Below are 25,953 nucleotides of genomic sequence, written 5' to 3' on the forward strand. Positions count from 1 at the left end.
TGTTCATGATTAAAAACTCTCAACAAAATAGGTTTAGAGGGAACATACCTCAACATAATAATAAATACATGACAAACCAATAGCTAACATCATACTCAATGGTGAAAAATTTAAATCTTTCCTTTATATCAGGAACAAGACAAGGATGTCCACTTTCACCACTTTTATTCAACATAGTACTGAGAGTCCTAGCAGCAGCAATCAGACAACAAAAAAATAATAAAAAGTATTCAAATTGGTTAAAGAAGAAGTAAAACTATCACTATTTGCAGATGACATAATACTATATATAGAAAACCCTAAAGACTCTACCAAAAAATTATTATAACTAATAAATGAAGTCAGTAAATTTGCAGGATATAAAATAATACATAGAAATCTGATATATATCTATATATTAATAATAAAGTAGCAGGAGAAATTAAGAAAACAATCCCATTTAAAATTGTATCAAAAACAATAAAATATCAGGAATAGATTTAACCAAGGAACTAAAAGACCTATTCTCTGAAAATTGTATGACATTGACGAAAGAAAGTGAAGACAACACAAATGAAATGATATACTTTGCTCATGAATTGGAAAAATTAATATTGTTAAAATATCTATACTACACAAAGTGACTAATCCACAAATTCAATGCAATCCCTATCAAAATACCAACAGTATTTTTCACAGAACTAGGGAAGAATCTTAGTAAATTAAAAACACTGAAACACACTACATCAAAAACTAATGATGCAATGTATGGTAATTAACATAACAATAAAAAATTAAAAAAATAAAAATAAAATAAAAACACTGAAACAAAAGTAAAAGAGTACATGATCAAAGCTGTTAATATGGAACACAGAAAGAGATAAAGAAGAGTGACTGTGCTTGCAATCTATAGCATAAATGATTGAGTTTCTGAGCTGCTTAAACCAGAAGGAAACATGAAACATTAGAGACTGCCAATTATTAAGAGAGAAGGAATATAATTTTATCAAGAAAAGTTTTTTCTTCGTTCTGAAATCTAACATAAATTAAGTGCATAAGTTTTTGACCATCTTGAACAATATGACTACCTCTTTCATTAATTTAAAAAAATCAAGCAGCAATAATCCATTTTGACCATTACTTTCACCAACTTCTGTTAAAAGTCAAGGATGTAATATCAACTTAAAATTCAATAAAAGCTACTGTACATGGGTCAATATAATACACTTTATATTTTACTAATAGGTATAAATCCTCAAGAATCAAAATAAATAAATTATTAGAATGTCCATTTTCTAACCATTTTAAAATATCATCAGTCTCAATCAGAATCATGATAGAAGCTGTATAGTACACAAATCACATTTTGGCTTATTAAAGCTATTTTACTGTTAATTGAACTGGACATTCTCTAAGAAGGCCTGAAGTGGTAAAATTTATGACCTCTGAGAAAGTTTTTTAGAAGGTTTTGATTTTTACTTTGCTCAGATGAAGGTCCTATATAAGCTTTATCTCAGAGATTAACAGATAGTATTTGAGGGGAGGGCCAAGATTTTTCTCTAAAGAAGAGTTAAGGGTTGTTATAAATACTTGAAAAAGAACTCAAGCAAAATCATAACCTTCTAAAGTATAAAGTTATAGATCAGATTACTGTGCCCTAGAACACTGTAAAGACATAACAGATTGTCTTTTTCTAGCATTAAAAGTAATCCCTAAACACCTAAACGAAGTTTAAAGGCTAGAAATCATACATTTGCTCTTAGACCACAATGGAATTAAACTAGAAATCAATTAATAGAAAGTTTATTGGAAAAATCCCAAAATATATAGACTAAACAACATATTTCTAAAAAACATATGGCTAAGGAATAAATCTTAAAAAAATTTATAAATATTTTGAACTAAATAAAAACAAAAACACAATTTATCAAAATTTGTGGGATACAGCAAAAGCAGTGCTTAAAGAGAAATTTATAGCACTGAAAGCATATATTAGAAAAGAAGAAAGATGTAATACTAATAATCTAGATTTCAACCTTAAAAAACTGGAAAAAGGAGAGAAAATTAAATCAAAACTAAGCAGAAGAAAAGAAATAGTAATAATTAAGAGCAGAGATCAATGAAATTGGAAACAGAAAATCACAGGGAAAAAAATCAATGAAACCAAAATGTGGTTCTTTGAAAAGATCAATAAAATTGATCAGCCTGAAGCCAGATAAAGTAAGAAAAAAAGAGAGAGGACACAAATTACTAATATCAGAAAAGAAAGAAGTGATCACTACAGATCCTTTGGATATTGAAAGAACAGTAAAGGAATACTATGAAAAACTCTATTTTGAAAAACTGGATACATTTGATGAAAGGGAACAATTTCTTAAAAGACATAATCTGCCAAAACTCATATAAGAAGAGGTAGATCATCTAAATATGCTGCTATTAAGGAAATGAAATTAATAATTATTTACCTTCCAAAACAGAAAGCACCAGACCCACACAGGTTCACTAGTGAATTCTATCAAACATTTAAGGAAGAAATTATACTAAATCTCTACAATCTCAGAGGATAGAAGCAGAGGGATGCTTCCTAACTCATTCTGTAAGACCAGCATTACTGAAGCTAAAATGTGTATGTGGGAGGGAGGGGGTTGGGATATTTACAAAAAATCTACAGCTAACATAAAAGTTTATGGTGAGAAACTAAAGCTTTTCCAGTAGGATCAGGTATAGGCAAGGATGATTTATCTCAACATTCCTTTTCAATATTGAACTGGAAAACCTTGGAAATACATTGATAAAAAAAGTAAGTAAAAAATATACAGATTTGGAAGGAATAAATAAATCTGCCTTTGTTCACAGATGACATGACTGTATATTTAAAAATCCAAAAGAATTAACAAAAGTACCCCTGGAAATAATAAGCAATTATGTACAGGTGCAGGACACAATGTGAATAAACAATCTTCCATTGTTTTCCTATATGCTAGCAATGAACAAGTAAAATTATAAATTAAAAACAATGATTATTCATATCAGTTCCCCCAAAATGAAATAATTAACTCTAAATCTAATAAAATATGCATAAGATCTATATAAGGAAAACTCTAAAACTCTGATGAATGAAATAAAAAAAAACTAGATAAATGTTGAGATATTCTATGTTAACAATAGGAAGACTCGATATTGTCAAGAAGTCAGTTCATCCTAACAGAATCTGTAGATTCAATTCAATTACTACCAATATCCTAGTTATTAGGATATATTAATCAAGTTATTATGTGGCTATCGACAAAGTGATTCTAAAATTTATCAGGAGAGGTAAAAGACCCAGAATAGCCAATGCAATATTGACAAAGAAAAAAGGAAGAGGTGTAAACACATTCAACATGAAAACATACTATAAAGCTACATTATTCAAGACAGTGCAGCACTGGTAAAAGAATACACAAATAGACCTACAGAAATACAATCAATTGATCTTTGACAAGAAAGCAATGACAACACAATGGAGCAAAGACAATATTTCCAACAAGTGATGTCAGAACAACCGGACATCCACATGCAAAAAGAAATGAAGCTAGATGTACTTTATACCTTTTACAAATATTAACTCAAAATGGATCATAAACCTAAATGTACATTAAAAAACTGTAAAACTCTTAGAAGATAACAAAAGAAAACCTAGATGATCTTGGATATGGCAATAACATTTTAGATACACCACCAAAGGTATGATCTGTGAAAAAAAAATAATCGATAAGCTGGGTTCATTAAAATTAAAACCTTCAGCTCTATGAAAGCCATAGTCAAGAGAATGAGCAGGTAAACCACAAACTGGGAGTAAATACTTGCAAAAGACAAATCTGACAAAGACCTGTTATCCAAAATATACAAAGTACTCTGAAAACTCAACAGTAAGAAAACAATATGTTAAAAAGGGGGCTAAAGATGTTGGGGCACCTAGCCGGTTCAGTCAGTGGAACATGGGACTCTTGATTTTGGGGCTGTGAGTTCAAGCCCCATGTTGGGTGTAGAGAGTACTTTAAGGGAGGGGTAATGAACTTAACATACAACTCACCCAATAAGATATACAATGGCAAATAAGCATATGAAAAGATGCTATACATCATCTGTCATCAGGAATGTAAATTAAAAAACAACAATGAAATATCATTACATGGGTATTACAACAGTCAAAATCCTGATCACTGACAACATCAACTATTGGTAAGGATGTATGCATTGCTGGTAGGAATGCAAAATGGTACAGTAACTTTGTAAGACACTTTGGCAGTTTCTTATAAAACTAAATACATACTAAGATCCAGCAATCATGTTCCTTCACTCATACCCAAAGGAGATGAAAATTTATGTCCGCATAAAAACCTGCACATGGATACTTATAGTGGCTTTATTTATAACTGCCAAAACTTGGAAGAAACCAAGATGCTCTTTAATAGGTGAATACATAAATAAACTATGGCAATCCAGATAAAGAATATTATTCAGTACTAAAAAGAAACGAGCTATCAAGCCATGAAGACATGAAGGAGGGGCGTCTGGGTAGCTCAGTCGTTAAGTTGCTGCCTTCTGCTCACGTCATGATCTCAGGGTCCTGGGATCGAGCCCCACATCGGGCTACCTACTCCGTGGGAAGCCTGCTTCTTCCTCTCCTACTCCCCCTGCTTGTGTTCCCTCTCTAGCTGTCTCTCTCTGTCAAATAAATAAATAAAATCTTAAAAAAAAAAGACATGAAGGAATCTTGAATGCATATTAGTTAAGTGAAACAATCTAATCTGACAAGGCTATATACTATATGATTCCGACTATATGATATTTTGGAAAAGGCAAAACTATGGAGACAGTAAAATGCCAGTGGTTGCCATAGTTGCCATCAGAGGGAGAAGGGATGAACAGGTAGAGCACTAAGAACTTTTCAGGCAGTGAAAATACTCTGTATGATACTACTATGATGGATACATATTGTTATATATTTGTTCAAAATCTAGGCATGTACACACCACCACCAAGAGTGAACTGTGATGTAAACTATAAATTTTAGGTAATTACGATTATCCAATATAGGTTAGTCCTTGGTAAAAAATGTCCCACTCTGGTGGGGGATGTTGACAATGGCGGAGGCTATGCATGTGTGGGGGCCAGAGGTATATGGGGAATCTCTGTATCTTCTCTCAATTTTGTGGGGACCCTAATACTAAAAAATAAAGTCTAAAAGGTGATCCTAATATGGTTATTTTGAAATTTTGAGCCTGAATGAATCTTTTTTGGTTGGAGTATATATCTTCTTAGTGTCTGACTGACTAGTTTATATCAACTCCAGCATCAGAAAACCTTGTCCCCAAATTCTACAGTTACCTAAAAACTATGCTACTTTGGGCAAATCATTTCACCCCAAAATGAACAAATTAATAACACCTTCACAGTATTATGCACAGTGAATTAACATATATAAAGAGTAGCCTACAGTAGGCTTGCAGAAAACTGTCTTCCTTTCTACTTCCTTTCTTCTTTTCTACTAAGTTTCACTTAGTTCTAGTACTATGATTTTTAACCTAGAACTAGAGTGGCCTGATGTTCTTCTTTTCCACCAAAATTCTAGTATGTTCAAAAAACCCTCCAAATTCCTGCAGCTTGCACAAAAACCTTCTATTTAAACATTGAGAAGTACTTAATATCTGATAAGCTTTCAAGATTTTTCTTGTTATGGTATTACATTCTTCAGACAACACTGAATGATTTTCTGTTCATTCTGTCAATACCATAATTGAATACATACTACCTTTTTATTGACTTATCTCCTATCCCTGTGGATAATTTCATCCTGGGACTTAGCTAACTGTGCCTTTTCTGAATAGGTGAGTTATTGGGATTGAAGGTATGAAAAAATTGGGACTAATTATCTGTAATAGCTGGAAAATTCCAGAAACTGCCAAATATCTTGATTGTTCAGGGTTGCTTCTAGTCTAAGACTGCCTAAGTCTTACTGAGGATTGTACGGGTACATTAATTTGAGGAAACATAACTCAGAAATTTTACCTCTAAGGTTTCAAAAGGTTATTTCTCAAAGCTAGCTCAGATGTGGTAATGCTATAATTTCTAGAAGACATGAATTAAGGGCAGAACCAACAAATATACAAAGTTACCTGCAAGAAAAACATGATGCCAAGACTCAGAAAATTAAATAGATTTTTATTACTTAGTCAATGAGAGACAGTGGGGTCATTACAAAGGCAAAACTACAAACCTGAATTACTCCAAACCTGAATTATCTAAGGACTATCTAGAAATTTATTTTTAATTCATTACCACTCTGACACAGATACATCAAAGAAAATTAATCCCCTATATATTCAGCTCAGAGATTAGTTTAAGTGTTTAGTAATGGGGAATTACTTCCTAAAATGCATAATTTCTTTCTGTTGCTTTTTTCTATGTCTTAGCTACTAAAGGGTAGGGAAAGGACCTGATTAATACTTTCTTCAATTTTGCTTGAATAAAACCAGGGGGACACTTAACACTTTGCCTTAGGTTGGTAAAGCAAGAACAGTGGAGTTACATCAAATTTGCACTCAACCTATAAACTGTATTTTATGGCATCAGGAATACTTAGAAAAAAAAATAAACAATTCAATATAACATCCTTCTTAATAGATGAGTGCCTCGGGCTAGTGAAGCCATATAGCTGAAGAACTGAAGGCAGGTTGTGACAGCTATGAGATAAATATGTGAACAAAGGTTTCCTGTCAACTGAAAAAATTAAGAAACATTGTTAAGTGACCAAATCAGGGGTTGATGTCTTCACTGATATCCTCAGTGGAAAAAAAAAATTAATTATTGGCCATTGAGAAACACAGACTAACAAAAAATTAAAGAATATAATTTTAATATAATATAAGATAAAACAACATCTACTGGGTTATTATATATGCTAAACCATATGTATAATCACATGCTTTATATTTTTAAAATAACTTTGAGGTGGGGGCGCCTGGTGGCTCAGTGGTTAACCGTCTGCCTTCGGCTCAGGTCATGATCCCAGGGTCCTGGGATCGAGCCCCACGTCAGGCTCCCTGTTCAGCAGGAAGCCTGCTTCTCCCTCTCCCACTCCCCCTGCTTGTATTCCCTCTCTCATTGTCTCTCTCTCTCTGTCAAATAAATAAAATCTTTAAAAAAATAAAGATAAAAAAATGAAATAACTTTGAGGTTAATTTTTACTATACATATAGTTTCTATCATACTAATTTTGGAACATATATGGCATAAAAAACCCATTAAGTAATCCATGGGAAGGGATAGAGGTAAAATACACCAAGTCCATCGAGCAGCTGGATTCAATGTGGGAACAAAATCCTAGTCTCTCAGGTATAGAAACATTTATTGGAAGACAATCTAAGTGTCCTAAATTTAGAAAGCACAAGAGAAAGTCTTCACTGAACACAGAACACAGATTCTGAATTTTACAAACAATTGTATGATAATAAGTATTCAATAAGTAAATGCTAAAGATGGGAGGAGTGTGAATATGATGTGTGATGGACAGAAGTAGCCTGTTAAAGTGGTCCTTTATGTGTGGCAAAATGGAGTTGACTTTGCTAGTGTCTATACCAAATGACAGGGGGTGGCTATTCATCATGTTTCTCACTTAGGAATAGATTTGTGGCCTACGAGCAGTTGTTTCTGTGGAAACACTGTGGTCTACTAAGCATTGCTTGGTGCTCAGGAATCCAGTAACTTGCAGCCCTGATGTAGGTAATCCCTTTTCTTATATTAGTAAGGTGCGAGGGCACTTCCCAGCAACGCTTCTTCCCATAGGCAGGAACTATTATTATACATTAGATACACAGGATGAGTTTAAACCAAGCACCATTCTTCTGGTGATCCAGGTAGTTTATGGTCAGTAATAGCAAAAAGCAGACGTTAAATGTTGATTAGCTACACTGAGCCCCATTCCTCTTCTATTCATGCTGGGCGTCTGAAGAGAAATGATTTTATTCAGATTTGTTAGAAGGAGTAATTATTTTAAAAGGCTATTATAACTTAAATTAAAATCAAACTACCATCAACAAATCAATAAAACTGAGGTTAATTACCGTTTTTTACAACTAAGCAGAACACAGAGATACAAACCTTGAATTTTCTTCTCACTTCTGCTATTTTCTCTTCTAATTCCTCTGTTTTAACTTTGGTTAGGTGGAAAATAGCACCAAGATGATAAGCTTCCCTGTATAATTGTTTAAGAAATTCATCATTTTTTGACCTTAGTTTCATCGAAGATTGGATTTCAGACTCAAACTCTGCTTTTTTCTTTATACTGTAAAAAACAAAACAAAAAAATTGATATGATTATTCCAAAAGAGTATATATTGAGGCAAATATATTTAATAATAGTAAAAAAGGAATAAGGTCATGCTTTAAATGTTGCCAAAAATATAAAATAACCAGATACTTAACTAAAACTTGAATACAAAGAATATGACCCAAAATTCTATTTATTTTCCTGCTTTTCCTGTTGGCTACTCTTAATTGTCAAGCTGTGCTCAACCTCAGAAGGATATCAATAAAAAAGGCTTGGACACCTCAAATGTTCAGCTTTCAGAGCATTTATTCTTTCTATATCAATCCATCCCTTAATCCTATATAACATTGCTATTAAGAATAATCAAATAGGAGAAAAATGCAGTCCATGAAAAAGAGAAACAAAACTTAACAAAAGAAAATTAGTAAGTAAAACAAAACTTTCAAAAAGAAAACCAGGCGCGCCTGCGTGGCTCATTTGGTTAAGCATCTGCCTTCGGCTCAGGTCATGAACTCAGGGTCCTGGGATCCAGCCCTATGTTGGGCTCTCTGCTCAGCAGGGAGTCTGCTTCTCCCTCTCCCTCTGCTTGTCCCTGCCGTTTGTGCTTTCTCAGATAAATAAATAAAATCTTTAAAAAACAAACAAAAAACCAAAAAGAAAACCAATAGCTAAGAAGAAAGAGTTAATAGAGGGAAAAAGTAAGACATTAGATTGGATACCACCTTTTTCCAGATACATACCATTGAGGCATACAAGATAAGAAGAAAATAAAAATAAGACATAGCTACATTCACAAATGAGGTAACCACCTCTATAGAATAGAAATAAAACTGGAAAGCAAAATAAAAGTGGAGGAGAATCAGCCAGAAACTAGCTGAAGGTATGTGTTACCTGGGCAAGGTTCACTGCATCACAGCAGGGGTTTCTATCAGTTGTACTTGTTTGTGAAAGAACCAACGTACTGATGAAGGCTATAGGTTTTTAGAAAGCTACAGCATTGGGAAGAAAAGACTTAGAGACCAAGAACTCAACCAATGGGTAAAGAAAAAATGAAAAAAATTTGAAATACAACATACAAAAAGCAGTTCTAAAAGGGAAATTGATAATAATAAGTGCGTACATTAAAAAAAAAATCTCAAACCACCTAACTTTACATCTCAAAGAACTAGAAAAGTAAGAACAAACTAAGCCCAAAGTTAGAAGAAAAGAAATGATAACAATCAGAGCAGAAACAAATGCAATAAACCAAGCTATAGAAAAGATCACCAACAAAAAAAAATGGTTTTTAAAAAAAATATGTAAAAACTGACAAACCTTTAACTACATTAAAAAGAGAGAGAGAAAAAGAAAACTCAAATAAATAAAATCAGAAATGAAACGGCTACATTACAACTGATAACACAGAAATATAAATGATCAAAGAAACTACTATTATGAACAATTATATGCTAACCAATTGGATACCCCAGAAGAAATGTATTCCTAGAAACACACAATCTACCAAGACTGAATCATGAAAAAATAGACAATCTGAACAGATCACCGATGAATAAGAAAACCGAACCAGTAATCAAAAACTCTTAATTAAAAAAAGACCCAACCTGACTGCTTTACTGGTGAATTCTACCAAACATTTAAAGAGGAATTAATGCCTATTGTTCTCCAACTCTTCTAAAAAATTTAAGAGGAGGGAAAGCTTCCAAACTCAATTTATGAGGCCAGCATTACCTTGATACCAAAGCCAGACAAGGAGATTACAAGAAAAGAAAATTACAGGCCAATATCCCTGATCAATATAGATGCAAAAATCTTCAACAAAATCCTAGGAATCTGAATTCAACAACAAATTAATAGGATCATACATCATTATCAAGTGGGCTTTATCTCTGGGAAGCTAGGATGGTTCAAATATGCAAATTAGTAAATGTGATACACCACTTTAGTGGAATTAAGGATAAAAATATGACCATGTTAATAGAAGAAGAAAAGAATTTGACAAAATTCAACATCCATTTATGATAAAAACTCTCAAAATATTGTATATACAGGTAATGTATTTCAACATAATAAAGGCCACATATGACAAGCCTACAGTTAACATCACACTCAGTGTAAAAAGCTGAAGGTTTTTCCTCTAAGATCAGGAACAAGACAAAGGTGCCCACTCTTACCGTATCTTTTTCAACACGGTACTGGAAGTCTTAGAGTATTTAAGCAAGAAAAAGAAGTAAAATGTATCCAAATTAGAAAGGAAGAGTTAAAATTTTCGGTTTGCAGATGACATGATCTTATATAAAGAGAACCCTAAAAAACTCCACCAAAAAACTGTTAGAACTAATACATAAAATTCAGTAAAGTTGTAGAATACAAAATCAATATACAAAAACCTGTTGCATTTCTATATATAAACAATGAACTATCTGAAAAAAGTGAAACAATCTCATTTACAATGGCATCAAAAAATAATAAAATATGTAGGATAAAATTTAACTAAGGATATGAAAGATCTATACACTGACATTGTACATAAGACACTGATGAAAGAAACTGAGGAAGACAAAGATATGGAAAGATATCCTGTGTTTATGGATTGGAATATTTAATAATGTTAAAATGTCTATACTACCCAAAGCAATCTAGAGAGTCAATGAATCTCTTTTAAAATTCAAGTGGCATTTTTCACAGATATAGAAAAAAAATCCTAACATTTGCACAAAGCCACAAAAGACCCCAAATAGTCAAAGCAATCTGGAAAAAGAAGAACAAACCTGGAGGTATCACATTTCCTTATTTCAAACAATATTATAAAGCCATAGTAATCAAAGCAGTATGATACTGGCATAAAAAACAGACACATATACAAATAAAACAGAATGAAGAGCCCAGAAAAAAACTTTTGACAAGGATGTCAGCAACACACATGGGGGAAAAAATCATCTCTTCAACAAATGGTGTTAGGAAAACTGGACAGCCACATGCAGAAGAATTAAATTGGCTGGACCCCTATCTTACACCACTTACAAAATTAAATTGAAATGGATTAAGGACTTAAATACAAGAACTGAAACTATAAAACTCCCAGAAGAAATATAGGGAAGACTCTCCTTGACACTGGTCTTGGCATTTTTTTTTTTTCACACATGACACCAAAAGCACAGGAAACAAACTAACAAATCAAGTGGGACTATGTTAAATTAAAAGGCTTCTGTACAGAAAACAAAACGAAAACTTTCAATAATTTGAAAAGCCAACCTACTTAATGAGAGAAAATCTATTTCAAACCATTTATGTGATAACCACTAATGTGGTAAAATGTTAATATCCAAAATATATAAGGAATTTCTGTAACTCGGAAGGTAAAAACCAAATGTAAACTTTAAGTATATATAATTTTTTTAAAAACTAAATAAAAGAAATCATGAAAGTACTTTTAAATTGATAAGAAAAAATGACTTTGGATTTAGACTATGATACTTTGAGATAATCCTTGTTTGAATGGATTGAATAGAAAATGGAATGTGAGTTCATGGAAACAGGAATGTGCACTTAAGATCTGCTATAAAGAATAGGAGGGCAGAGCTGGAAGGCAGGACTCTCTCTATTTTATCTTGTGTTTTCTTCTTTTCTAAGATGAGCAATATTATGCAATGTTCATATGCTATTAAAGTAGAGAGAAATAATGATAATTCATGGGAAAGAGGAGATAATTGTAGTTGCAAAGCTCCTAAATGTGTAAGAGTAAATGGCATCCAGGGGTGCCTGGGTGGCTTAGTTGGTTAAGTGTCTGCCTTTTGGCTCAGGTCATGATGTCAAGGTCTTGGGATCACTTCTCCCTCTCCCTCTGCAGCACCCCCCCATGCTCTTTCTCTCTCTCTCAAATAAATAAATAAAATCTTCTTTAAAAAAGAGTAAATGGCATCCATTTGGCAAGTGTGTGGGTGACCGGAACTCCTATGTAAGAGCTGCTTCTGTTATCATATGTTAATAGAGAGGAACACAGAGTATGTAAAGACAGACACAAATAGCCTATCAAGAGAAAGAGGTAATTTTCATTTGATTGCTTCTATGTCCTCTATTAATTATTTGGGAAAATTATTAGCTTTAAAATGAGGATGATGTGGGTATTAGGAATGAAGAGTGATAAGATGTGAAATAGTTCTCAGAAAAACTGAATTGTCTAAAAATTTTTTGGTAGTGGTGAATTTGACTTGATATTTATAATCATAGAATTTAAGTTCTACTCAGAAGTAAATTTACTGCAGTACTAATGAAGCTTAAATATGAGGGCCTCTAACTGACCCCAATCCCTTGTAAAGTCTTTTTAGTGTCTCTAACAGTGTTTTCTTTTTCTTTTTTTTTTTTAAGATTCATTTATTTATTTATTTGACACAGAGAGAGACAGCTAGAGAGGGAACACAAGCAGGGGGAGCAGGAGAGGGAGAAGCAGGCTCCTGGCTGAGCAGGAAGCCCGATGCAGGGCTCGATCCCAGGACCCTGGGATCATGACATGAGCCGAAGGCAGACGCTTAACGACTGAGCCACCCAGGCGCCCCTCTAACAGTGTTTTCAAATGGTCATACATTTTTTATAGAGTTTGTAAAAATAAAATATTTTAACCAAAATTTATTAAGACTATTTTCTTTTTCTGACAATTTATCCTTGTCAAGTGGCATTGAATTGGTTGGGGGAATTCTATATTCATAATCTTGTATTCTTCATGAAGAGATCTCACATTCTATAACACTTAGGGCTCTACTAATTATTTATATCCCATCTTCTTGTCCTTTAGGGCCCACCAAAACATGATCCACCCCAGCTGAAATTAATTAACACAGCTGTATTTTACTTTAGCCACATTCAGTTGTTGGGATCCTGCTTTAGTTAAATAATAGGGCTTTTCAAGTCACAGAAATAAAATTTGAAGGTTATTTAAATGAATGCTTATTTTGGTGAGATATTAACTAGGTTCTGTATAAAAAAGAAGGAAGGACAAAAAGGTGGGATATAAAAAATTAGTAGGGATAATAGACTGGTCATCTTAAAGTGTCAAATACTTGTTGGAGGGTAATAGTAGAGTAAGTAAGCCGGAAAGAAAGGCATCAGTTGTGAGAGAGTGGATTCTTAAAATTGAGACCACGAGGTGACTCCATTAATGGAAATGGTAAGATGTAAGGGTAAAACTATAAGAGAAGGTGGTTGGTATGAGATGGAAGAAAAGACTGTTGGGAATGTGGAGGTCTAAAAATTGAGAATCCAAGTTCTTGCATGTACTAAATACAAACCAAATTCAGGTTTTGATTGCCTCTGCAGAGACACAGAGAGAATAGAAACGGGGAGAGCAATTTATTTGTAATATTTAAATTCCTTAAAAAATGTCTAAAATAGGCTAAAATATTGGTGAGTAGTTAATTTTGAATGGTGCATATAGCATTTTCTCTTTCAATAGCTGAAAAAGTAAAAAATAAAATAAAAGCAAAATAGTTTAAGAATATTCATTGAAAAATGTGCTGGTAAAAAATCATATTCTATACTCCTGTGAAGTAACTCAAATTAATAGGCTGGTAAGATACAGCTAAGCAAGTATGAAAAACACAATACCCTGTGGATTCATTCTGAGTATTCCAGGCTATTTAACAACTTCAATAGTATTCTAATTGCTATCTCTACAAACAAATCACTATTTTGTTAACTCTTGATAAACACATTTCATAAAATATACCAGTATGTCTTTATGGTGTTCAATAGCTTTTTTGCTCATTTCCCTCGATTATCAACCCCATCTTTGGATCACTGCAGTTACAATGACATTGTCTTGCTTGAGGTAGAGTAGAGCATTAGGAGCAGATATTTTACAGAGCTTGAAAGTAAGAAAATGGCTATATAGAAATTCACACCACACAGTGAACTTCAAGCAAACTAAATACAAGTTAATCAATTTCAAATCATCTTAAAGTTCATTTTCCTTGACTTAGGTTACTGAAGCCTGCCTATCATGTGAATAAGCAATCAAGTAAAGTTGCTTGCTCAAGTCAAATGTCCCAAGTGTAAAAGGTCCATTTCTAAAGGATGCTGGCTTATCTGAAAGACAAAATTACTAATTATACATTATACTACAAGGTAATCAATGATGTATCATTATCATCACCAAAAGGGCTTGCAAATATTTGTATGCAGAGTCATGAACAAACATCTGTTAAGAAATATGACATCTATCTTTCAATGTTGCCATTTTTAAAATGAACTATAGATCATATACTGAATTAATTATGTCATTTATTCAAATAGTGTAACAGTTGGAAATGACATCAAATAGTGAGATGGTATTCTAGTGCAATCTTAGAATATATGTATCAGTCAAAATTTGGGGAATTTTCACGAGGGCATTCAATAGATGTATGAGTATGAGTGATTTGTTTAAAAGGCTATTATTTTTAGACTTAAGGGAAAAAGAAGCTGGGATTAGGGGAAGGTGATTCAGGTAAATGGAAGAATGAAAAATAAAAGAGTAAGAAGAACTGAGCTCTTTTGAGAAAGCAGTAGTATAGCCAAATAGAGATGGAGAATTCAATAGGCTTTGATTTTTTTTTTTTTTTGGAAGTAGTAAATGTCATGTCCACAGTCTGCTATAACATGTCAGAAATAGGAAACAAGACTTGCCAGTGGAGATAGAGAGGGAGTATTTCTGAGAAAGAACATAAATTTTGGATTCAGATATACCCACAATCAAATTCTAATTGTTCTTTATGTAATATGGGAGGATGGTTTCATACACAAAAATTTCCCTATCTGTGAAATTTGGGTAATAATACCTACCATTAAGGTTGTTACAAAGATCAGGTTTAAATATCGAGAATAATATATACACTGTACTTATACACACTGAATAACATACACAAATGATTTAATAAGTCATTTTTTGTTAATCAGAAAGTATCAACAGCATGGATCTTTATTACAGTGCCATCTGGTTTAATGAAATGGAAGACAATGAGAAAAAGAAAGATAAATAAAAAAGGTAAATAATCATTAACATTACTTTGGAGAAAAATGAGATATCACAGGTGACATCAGAACAAACATATAGCAGAGTGAATAGAAGCACAGAGATACTGAAGCAAAGAAAGAAATAAGGATAACAAATTTTTATATTCAGCTTTCATTAGTTCATTATGTGATTTATTTAACACCTACTGAGAAGAACACAGACAAGCACACAGACACACACAAACACGCACAATGCCTAAAAGCAAGGAGCTTAGCTGAGAGGAAACATAAACAAACCATCAGTAACTGTGCACAGTGAGACAAGTCCTGGGCAAAAAATATATGAAATCACAGGAGGTTAGTTAAATGAATACTTATGAGCATTGATTGCATATCAAATGCTATGCTAGGTGACTGGGATACAAAGATGAATTAAAACTAAGCTTCCCAATTTATATTCTCACGAAGGAAAAAAGACACTCAAAATAACAGATCTTGGTGCAATCATTAGTACAGTAACAAAAAAAAGAGAAGCATTTAATACCACCTTGTTTTGGGAATAGGGGAAAATAAATTACCAACAGGGAAAGCACCTGGGAAGAGTTAATGTTTGACCTATTGTATGAATGATCAATTAATCATATATATATTTTTTAAGCCAGAAAAAGAGGAAAAGGGGGAGGGGGAGGAAAAGGAAGGAAATTTCAGTCAGATGAATACCACAGACAAAGATTAAAGCTTAAAACAATATGTTTGGATATATTAGCATTTTAATAGGCTAGAACATTGAGATCATGGAAAGAGGTGGTACAAGAGGAGTCTGAAGTTTTACAAGTAACAGATTAAAGTGTCTAATCTAACAGTCTGGGAGCTTAGACTTCATGCTATAGTCGGGAGGGAGACTCTGAAACTTTTATTTGAGTAAGGCAGACTAGTTGGAAGCCTATTTTAATATTCCAATTAAGAGACAATTAGGGCATGATTTATTTCATTGGTAATTAAAACAGACAGAAAGAAAAGCACCATTTAAAAGACAGACTTAAAGAAGTTGGTAAGATGTTGGCTGTAAGCAGGTAGAAAGGCTTATAGGATGATGCCTCAAACAAGTAACTTGATGGGTAATGGTGTCAAGATGTGATGCTAGGGGAGAGAGGAGATAGTCAAAATGATACTATCAGGAGAAATAAAGATGTGGATAGAGATTAAAAAGTAAAGAAAAGTATGACAGATGTTAAGATAATGAGAGTAGATAAAAATCTCTGGAATTGAAAGTAGACCAAGGACATAAATGGGCTGCGGTTGGAACCCTGAGTTAATCTATTAGAGACAGGCAGAGATAAATGAGCCACTGTAGCATTGCTAGAGAGAACAGCTTCATAGACAAAGGGAGAACCAAGGGAGTGACATGCTGAATCTCAAAAAGGGATAGCATCAGAGAAAGCATAGACACAAATGCTTGGTTCACATGGAGGAAAAAAGACGTACAATAACAATAAAGGCATCCAGTGGATTTAGAAAGGGAGATGTTTGTTGTTGCTGTTATTGTTGTTTTTAACTTCAGTGAGATAAATTTTGGTAGCATGGGAGTTTCAAAAGCCAGACTGCTGTGTGTCAAAAAGTGATTAATAGTCAAGCAAATACTGTTAATAATCTAGCAAATATTGCTAATTATGTGAAAATTTTAATGGGAATGTAAGGGAAATAACTGCATGATTGCCGAAAATACAACTAGAACGAAGGCAAGGCTTTCATTTTAGCTTGGAAGAGGGTTAATGATGAATATAGGCTGAAGGAAAAAAGTAATGAAGATGTCAGAAATAGAAGTGATAAGAATAACACTACGTCCTGAGCAGGGCAAAAGGGATTAAGATCAAGAGCAGAGAAAGAGGTGTTGGCCTTAAAGAGGAAGTACCATTTACCACTTAAATGTAAAGAGGCAGGAAAGTGGTTTGCAGATATTATCACAGTAGAATACATTTGTTTGATAAAATACATCATGTTTGCAACTTTTCCTTCCAATATGAGTAACCTATAGTATGAAGAAAATTAAAGTTTTCTTTCTGAGTTTATCTTGTTTGGGATTTATTATGATGTCTGAATCTAAGGATTCATACTTTAAAGAATTAGGGACTGTTATCTGCCACTGTCTCTTTGAATAATGCTTTCCCATTTTCTTTTATTTCTCATTCTCTTCTCCAAAATTCTTAACATTTCTTCCATATGTTTTGTCTCTTTTGTTCTCTGTGCTGCATTCTGGGTTCCTCTTCACATGTTTCCAAGTGTACTGATTCTTTTCCCTCCCAGCTGCATGTGCTATTTAATTAATAAAACCTTTAATCAAAATGAATCCAATTTTGGTGGGTTCTTTTTCAAACCTTCCTGAACCGTTCTGATAGTGTTCTATGAGTTTGTTTTGTTCCCTTTAACCATTTTAAACTTACTTAGGCAGAGTTATTCTATCATTTGAAATTATTGGGGGTGTAAATATACTGCCGATTATTTCTGCTAATTCTCATTCATGTTGGAATTTTCCCTACTGTTTTATATTTTGTGAGCTCATCTTTAAAAGCTTTACTTTATCTGAGAAAATCTTGTGTGGCTTCAGCCAATTTATTTTTCTAGAGAATATTTATCAAAGCAAGATAATTTCTTACAATGATCATTTCTTGGTTAAGACCACCTAGATGGTATACATAAATGAAGATATCAAAAAATTGTGAAAAGAAGCCGGACTGTCCTCACTTGTTTTTCCCTATCCAGGTTTCAGGCTTAGGCAAACACACTTTCTTTGCCTCTGCCTTTGCTTGTGGGTATATTTTTTTTCTGCTCTCCCCATTCAAATGCCTTACTTTATCCCGCTCCCTTACTTGCTCAGATTCATAGCCCATGGCCTATATGTGAAGACACTAAAATTTAATTACCCTGTTTACCAAGATCAGCAAAGTTATTCTCCAATTCATATTTTCAGAGCAGCCGAATATCAACTAAAAATTTAACTTGAAGTTGTTAAGTTTCCCTTGCATTGGTCCCAGAGGGTTTCCTTTACTTTACCATAAGCACAACATGGCATTTAAAGAATGTACATCCTATTTATGCTCCATTTATAAGGGTCTTACATTCTCTATTATCAACATTGCAGGAAATGTAAATTCTCACTACTTTTTTATCTACTTACTCTTTTTAGACATTTCATCCTGTCCTTTTAATTTTATGAATCAAAATTTATGTCTTCCTCACCTTTGTGCTATAGACCCATGTATCTAATTTTTACTTTTCATTTCCATTTGAAGAGCTAGTAAGAATCTGAAATTTAATATGGCCCAAGGAGACATAATTATATCTTCTCCAAAATCCTCCTCACACTTTCCTCAAGTCCTTATTACCTCAGCAAACAGCCTGACCATTTCTTTCCCTCACATTTATATTCCATTTATCAAAAGATTTGGTTGGCACCTCCTCCAAAATATATCTGAAATTAGCCATTACCATTTTTATTGAAAAAAACCTTGATCTGTGTCATCATTATAATTTTTCTGAATTACCAAAAAAGCTGTCATCCTTCCTATATGCACTAAAGTCCATCCTTCGCTAAGCTGCTCAACGGATCTTTCTAAAATAAAATGTTAAGATACTTTAAATGCATTCAATGTTTTCATCTATATTCCTTTAGCACAGCCCACTTATGGGCTTGCAGTATCTGGGCCCTGTCTGCTTTGCCAACATTGGTCTCCTTAAATTACTCTACCCACATACAATTTTCCGGAAACACTGACCTCCATTCTGTTTCCAGAACACATAGGATCTTTATCCAAATACTGGGCTTTTGCATATTTCTTCCCCGGATCAGCTCAAAGCTGGCATGTCTTCTTCATTCAAGTCTCAATTCAAAGGTTAAGACAGGCATTCCTAAAGGTCCTTGCTAAAGCAGAGCTCCCAATCTTTCCCTGGCCCTGTCACCTAAGCACATTATCCATTTTTTTCTTCCTCACAAGAGTTATCAGTGACTGAATTTTAAAAAAATTATCGTTTCGGGGCGCCTGGGTGGCTCAGTCGTTAAGCGTCTGCCTTCGGCTCGGGTCATGATCCCAGAGTCCTGGGATCGAGCCCCACATTGGGCTCCCTGCTCGGCAGGAAGCCTGCTTCGCCCTCTCCCACTCCCCCTGCCTGTGTTCCCTCTCTCGCTGTCTCTCTGTCAAGTAAATAAAGAAAAAATCTTTAAAAAAATAAATAAATAAAAAAAAAAATAAAAAAAATAAAAAAATTATCGTTTCACATGTTTATTATCTATCTAGGAGAATATACCTTTAAATGATATCCCCAACACTTAAACTGCATTTCATATAAAGCAAGTGTTCAGGACACACAAACACACACACATGCACAAACACATATACACTCTCACAAACATACATTTGATATTCAGGTCTACATTTTCTTTAAGTATAAACCTTGATTATAAAGCTTGTCATAAGCATAAAGTTATAATATTAGTCTACTGGCCACAACTATGAGATAATAAAATCACTACAAAAGTAAAAATAAAGATACATGAAACTATTTCTGATGTTAACCATGAAATAATGAAAACAACTGACCTTTATATTATTTTTTGTATCTCTTATAATGTATAGTGTGTAACAAATGAATATTTTCTACCAAAAATGCCATTCAACAAATATTTAATGCACATCAGCAACGTGTCTATAGATTAGTGACTAGATTAGTCCATGAGGATTCCATAATAGGGGCAAATACAGACAGGTCCTACCTGCAAGCACTTATAAGGTAGTGGGTATACAGCCATGCAAAAAGTGTACATTTTATCTTTTTTTACTTTATGTGTAAAACATCACTAAGGCTATCCTATTTCTAAGAGGAAAAATAATTAAATAAATTTGAGATCATCATATAAGGCAGAATACTTCTAGAAAACCACAGAAACGAATGGGGGGAAAAAATCACGGGTAATAAGTCACTAATGGCTAAAATAAGCTGCAGCTCCAAAATTTCCTGCTAGCTAAAGCCATTCCTGCCTTTCTAATCATACTTATTAGGCTGCTAAGAAAGTTTAGCTTCTATGATAATTATTACCTTGGGGGTTCACTGAAAGCAGGAAATTTCCCTTTTATATATACATGTATATATAGAAACTTTATGCATGTAATATGAATTCAATAATAGATTAATAAATTATTGAATTTATTTTTTGTTGGACTGAATTAACAATTTATATAATAATCTCTGTTTTTAAACATAACATTTTATTGAAGTAGAACTTTTATAAAGAAGAGTATGCAAATCAAAGAATACACCTTATTACATTTCACTGTGAATGGACCAGTAATGCCTTCATTCAGACAGAAAAAACTGAACACTGTCAGCAGAAATTCCTATGTGTGCTCTCCCAGTGACAGCCATCCAATAGGCGCTGCAATCCTGATGTCTATCACCATCATGAAAATTTGTTAGTTTTTGAACAGGATCACATTGTATATACTATTACTGTGTCTTCTTTTGCTCAATATTATGATTACAAGATTCATCCAAGTTGTTCTGTGTAGCTGAATTCTGTTCATTTGGCTCTTGATTTTGGCTCAGGTCAGAATCTCAGGGTCGTGAGATCAAGCCCCACGTTGGGCTCTGTACTGTGCATGGAGCCTGCTTAGCATTCTCCCTCACCCTCTCCCTCTGCTCCCTACCACTTGCTCTATCAAAAGAAAAATTTAAAATCTTACTTCTTATTAACTACTGTTAATATCTAGTAATGTTTCAATTATCTAGCTATCTATATTTTGGTTAGCACTACACAGTTTAATGATTATTTAATCTTTTTCTTGTTTAAATATATCATAGAGCTGTTTATGATCATGAATCACCTAAAAATTATGCTTACTTTCACCTGATAATCATTTTATTAAATTATAAAACAATATTACATTAGGAAATTAGTTATAATCACAATAGAAATTTTGATTTATTTGTTTGGAACTTGATTTTTTCTCATTATTGAATCATATTCAAAAATGTTACATACTCCTATGTTTATTCATTTTAAAAATATCTTTTTTCAAGACTTACTATAAAGCTACAGTAATCAAGACAGTGGGGCTTATTAGTGAAAGAACAAATATATCAATGCAACAGAATAGAGAGCCCAAAAATAGACCCACAGAAATACATTCAAATGATCTTTGACAAAGAAGCAAAGGCAATAAAGTGGAGCAAAGATCACCTTTTCAACAAATGGTGTTGGAACAACTGAACATCCATGTACAAAAAAATGAAGCTAGACACAGACCTTACATCTTCCATAAAAATTAACTCAAAATGTATCATAGACCTAAATGTAAAATGCAAACTATAAAATCCCTGAAGATAACATAAGAGAAAAATGAGATGAGCTTGGGTATGGCAATGATCTTTTAGATACAATACCAAGGCACAATCCATGAAAGACATTGATAAGCTGGACTTCATTAAAATTAAAACCTTTGGCTCTGTGAAACCCAAGGTCAAAAATTTGAGAAGACAAGCCACAAACTGAGAGAAGATATTTGTAAAAGATACATCTGGTAAAGACCTGTTATCCAAAGCATACAAAATAATCTGAAAAGTCAACAGTAAGAAAAAATATTAAAAAATAGGTCAAAGGCCTTAATGGACACCTCACCAAAGAAGATAAGTATATGAACAATATCAAATAAGTATATGAAAATATGCTTCATATCATATGCCGTTAGGGAAATGCAAATCAAAACAACAATAAGGTATCACTACACACCTATTAAAATGGCCAAAATCCAGAACAGTGACAATACCAAATGCTGGTGAGGATGTGGATCAACACGAACTTTCATTCATTGATACTGGGAATGCAAAATAATACAGCCCCTTTGGAAGATAGTTTGGCAGTTTCCTACAAAACTAAACATATTCTTATCATATGATCCAGCAATCGTGTTTATTGGTATTTACCCAAAAGAGCTGAAACTTTTATCCACACAAAAATCTGCACATCAATATTTATAGCAGCTTTATCTATAATTGCCAAAACTTGGAAGCAACCAAGATGATCTTCAGTAGGTAAATGGATAAATAAACTATGGTACATCCAGATATGGATAGTGCTCAGTACTAAAAAGAAATGAGCTATCAAGTCATGAATGACATGGAGGAACTTAAAATGCATATTAGTAAGTGAAAAAATCAAATTGAAAAGGCTCCATACTATATGATTCCAACTATATGTCTTTCGGGAAAGGGCAAAACTATGAAGACAATAAAAAGATCAGTGGTTGTCAGAGTTTGGATGGGAGGGACAGGGGAATGAGTAGACAGAATATAGAGGACTAGGGCAATGAAAATACTCTGGATAATACCATTATTGTACATACGTATCATTATACATTTGTCCAAACCTATAGAATGTAAAACACCAAGAGTTAACCATGATGTAAACTATGGACTTTGGGTGATTAGGTTCATCAGTTGTACCAACTGCACCGCTGTGGTGAACGATGTTGATAAGGGGAGAGGCTGTGCATGTGTGGGAGCAGGGGATATATGGGAAGTCTTATATCTTCTCCTCAATTTTGCTGTGACCCTACTGGCTCTTAAGAAATAAAGTCTTAATTGAAAACCCAACAGTTGTACACCTTAAATATATACAATTTTTATTTCTCAATTGTACTTCACTAAATCTGGAAAAATATTTTTAAAAATAAATAATAAAATACATTTTAAAAAATGTTAAACATATTTGGCATTTTCTTCATAGAAGTTTCCTATTTTATATTTGTCTTTTTAGTTGAACTTAGGTTTCGTTTTCTAATGAATGAGAAAGCCATTTTTGTTAGTGGGTAGAGTCTATAGAGGCCATTAATAATATCTCTTGATTCTGACCTATCAGATATTGACCTATCTTACCTTATATTTATATATGGTTTGGTGTTATAATTTATCCCACAAAATTTCTACCGCATGAAAATTCTAATTTCTAAAAGTAAATGAAGTGGCAAACATAAAAATGTTTGCTTGCCAATTTAACATCTAGCTTCTGTCTCCGTGAACATCTTCCCTCAATTTCAGACCTATGCATCAAAGTGATATCTAGACACTTATATTTGAATCACGCCATATACAATTCCAAACCAAACATATCAACATCTTTCCTCCAAACTTTCTTTTTTACCTCCATACAATTTTCATTATTCAAATCTTAACTCATCCAATTACTACCAAAGTGATATCTTTTAAAAGAGAAATCTGACTATATAGCTTCTTTAGTGGATTTCCATAGTCTTCATCAGAGTCTAAACCCTTTGGAATGATTCATTATCTAACACTTAGTTCCCTACCCTCAGTGTTTGTCCCTACCTGCCTGCCACATAAAAATACGTGTGTGCGTGTGTGTGTGTGCCTGTGTGTGCAGAGGCACACACACACGCGCACAGAGAGACAGACATAGAAGTTAGATCAAGCACTTGCTCTAAGCTCTAGCCACAAAGTCAAAGTACAAACTCATAACAATCTTACTTGTACCCTAAGAGAATTGCCATTTTAACATTAATACTACTATTTGGGATTGTTATTATTGGATTAATATGTCAAGTATATTTGAACATCCACTAAACATCAGTTAAACTGAAGTCATATTAAGTTACAAAAAAAAAAAATTACACAAGGTAAAAAATCCTGAATCTGAATATAGAAAATCAGGTTTCAAATGCCAGTGGTGTTAAAGCTGTAGTACTTTAGAAAAGGTACTATGCCTCTCTGGATCCTAAGTTCTTTATTTTTTCCTTGAAAGCCCCCACGAAAATTCTCTAGAAAAAGCAGAATTCAAGAGAGGATGTATGAATATTCCACCTCATTAGTGATCAAAGAAATGAAGTTTGAAGCAATATTGAGAATATATTTTTTCATTTATCAAACTGGAACAGATTTTTTAAAAACCTTAGCACTCAGTGTTAGCACAGGTACATCACAGAACAAGCTTACGTATTGCTCAGCTTCAATAAATTATAGTCTTTCTGGAAAATAGGTTTAGAAAGTTATTAGGAAAAAAATACAGTTATTAGGAATTTATTTTATTTTTTTAAAGATAATAGGAATTTAAAAGTATTATAGCCAATCTACTTCTTCAAATCTACTTTAAATTCTAAAAAGCAATGATGCTAACAGAGATTTCTGAAAAAAAAAACACAACAATATTTATGTCATAAAAATAAAAACAACCTAAACATAAACTTTAGAGTAATTATGAAAAAATCATGGCTTACCCATATAATAGACTTTTGTACAGATATTTAAATACTATATTTGAAATTTGTATAACAATGCAACAAAAATTCTATTATATCATGTTGGGAATAAAAGCAGGACATATAATTAGTTTCATTACTAATGAAAAAAATCAGTAATATATTAATATGATTACCTCTATTTACTGAAATGATTTTAGGTTTTTTGCACTTTTTCATATTTTCTTTTCTACAATAAATATACACTATAACCAGAGTCCAAAAAGATCAGACAAGATGTGGAAATGTTGATAAAATGGAGCTGTGAGTATCATGGCTTGGGAAATGAAAAAAAGTCTTGGGCATATCCAAGGACAAAAAAAAAAAAAAAAAACCTCTCATAAATATAAGGTTGCAAATGATTAACTCAATTTTATCTTAGGACTCAGGATTTTCCACAAATAGTTTCCAGAAGAAAATGGACAATGCACAATGAAAATAACCAAGAGCAGCACAAGGAAAAAAGAGCAGAAGCATCAGCTAGGAGAATAAAATGCAAAAGTAGATTACAAAGACTACACATATTTAAATTATTACATGTAGATAAAATAATAAAATAAAATAACTATTTATACTATGTTGAAGAAGCAAAAGATAAGCTGTAAATAACTACATCAAAATATCTACATCAAACAGGGAATCATAAAATGACTTAGAAGATTTGGAAGAAAAGCTAATAAAGTTTGGAAATGAATAATTACGTTTGCATCCATCTATCTATCTATCTATCTATCTATCTATCTACCTATATCTACTGAGAGTGAGAGACCAGTTAAAAACAAAAATGTAAGAAATGTTTGCCATATATGACTGATGATTATCTCCTCAAATATTACCTCTGTTTTTTTTTTTAATCTTCTTTTCCTTTGGAACATCACTTAAAAATGTGGTAGACCTGACTTTCTTGCCTGTATATCCCTTCATTTCTCTTTCATTTCACTAATCTTTCATTTATTCTCTGTTGAGCACTACATAATCTGCTATTAAAATCATCCATTTATTTTTTTAATTTCAAGTAAAAACTTAAAGGAAAAGTTAAGTAATTAAATGAATCTAAGGTATTAACTGGACAAGCGCAATGCATATGATGGAAATCCTTTCCCATAACCAGGGCTACATTCCCTCTACATGTGATAAATTGTATTAGTGTTCTCAATTATGCATGGTCTCTCTTTTTAAGAGGATTAGACTTACCATCCTGTTGACATCAGGCTTGGCCATATGACTTGCTTTGTTCAATGGAGTGTGAGCAGAAGAAACACTTATCATCTTCTGGTGGAAAGTGTAAGAGCTATCGAGTGATCTCACTAATGAATTTGTGCTTACCAGAGCAATGTACCCTAGAAGGATCTGATCCTTCACCCTGAATCTCAG

General features: G+C 33.1%; 1 protein-coding gene across 7 annotated transcripts in view; it reads right to left on the minus strand.

Annotated features, from left to right (window-relative positions):
* Positions 1-25,953, minus strand: part of CCDC178 (coiled-coil domain containing 178) — a 448,169-nt gene that overhangs the window by 297,737 nt on the left and 124,479 nt on the right. For all 7 annotated transcript variants that reach the window (XR_003517014.1, XR_003517013.1, XM_027576648.1 and 4 more), the window contains one exon: positions 8,125-8,308. Coding sequence is in view for 5 of the 7 variants with exons in the window: in XM_027576648.1 (XP_027432449.1) it covers positions 8,125-8,308 (184 nt within the window). In the remaining 2 variants the exon portion in view is untranslated. The remainder of the gene's footprint in view (positions 1-8,124; positions 8,309-25,953) is intronic.

The sequence above is a fragment of the Zalophus californianus genome, chromosome 14, assembly GCF_009762305.2.
Source record: "Zalophus californianus isolate mZalCal1 chromosome 14, mZalCal1.pri.v2, whole genome shotgun sequence".
Lineage (NCBI taxonomy): Eukaryota > Metazoa > Chordata > Mammalia > Carnivora > Otariidae > Zalophus > Zalophus californianus.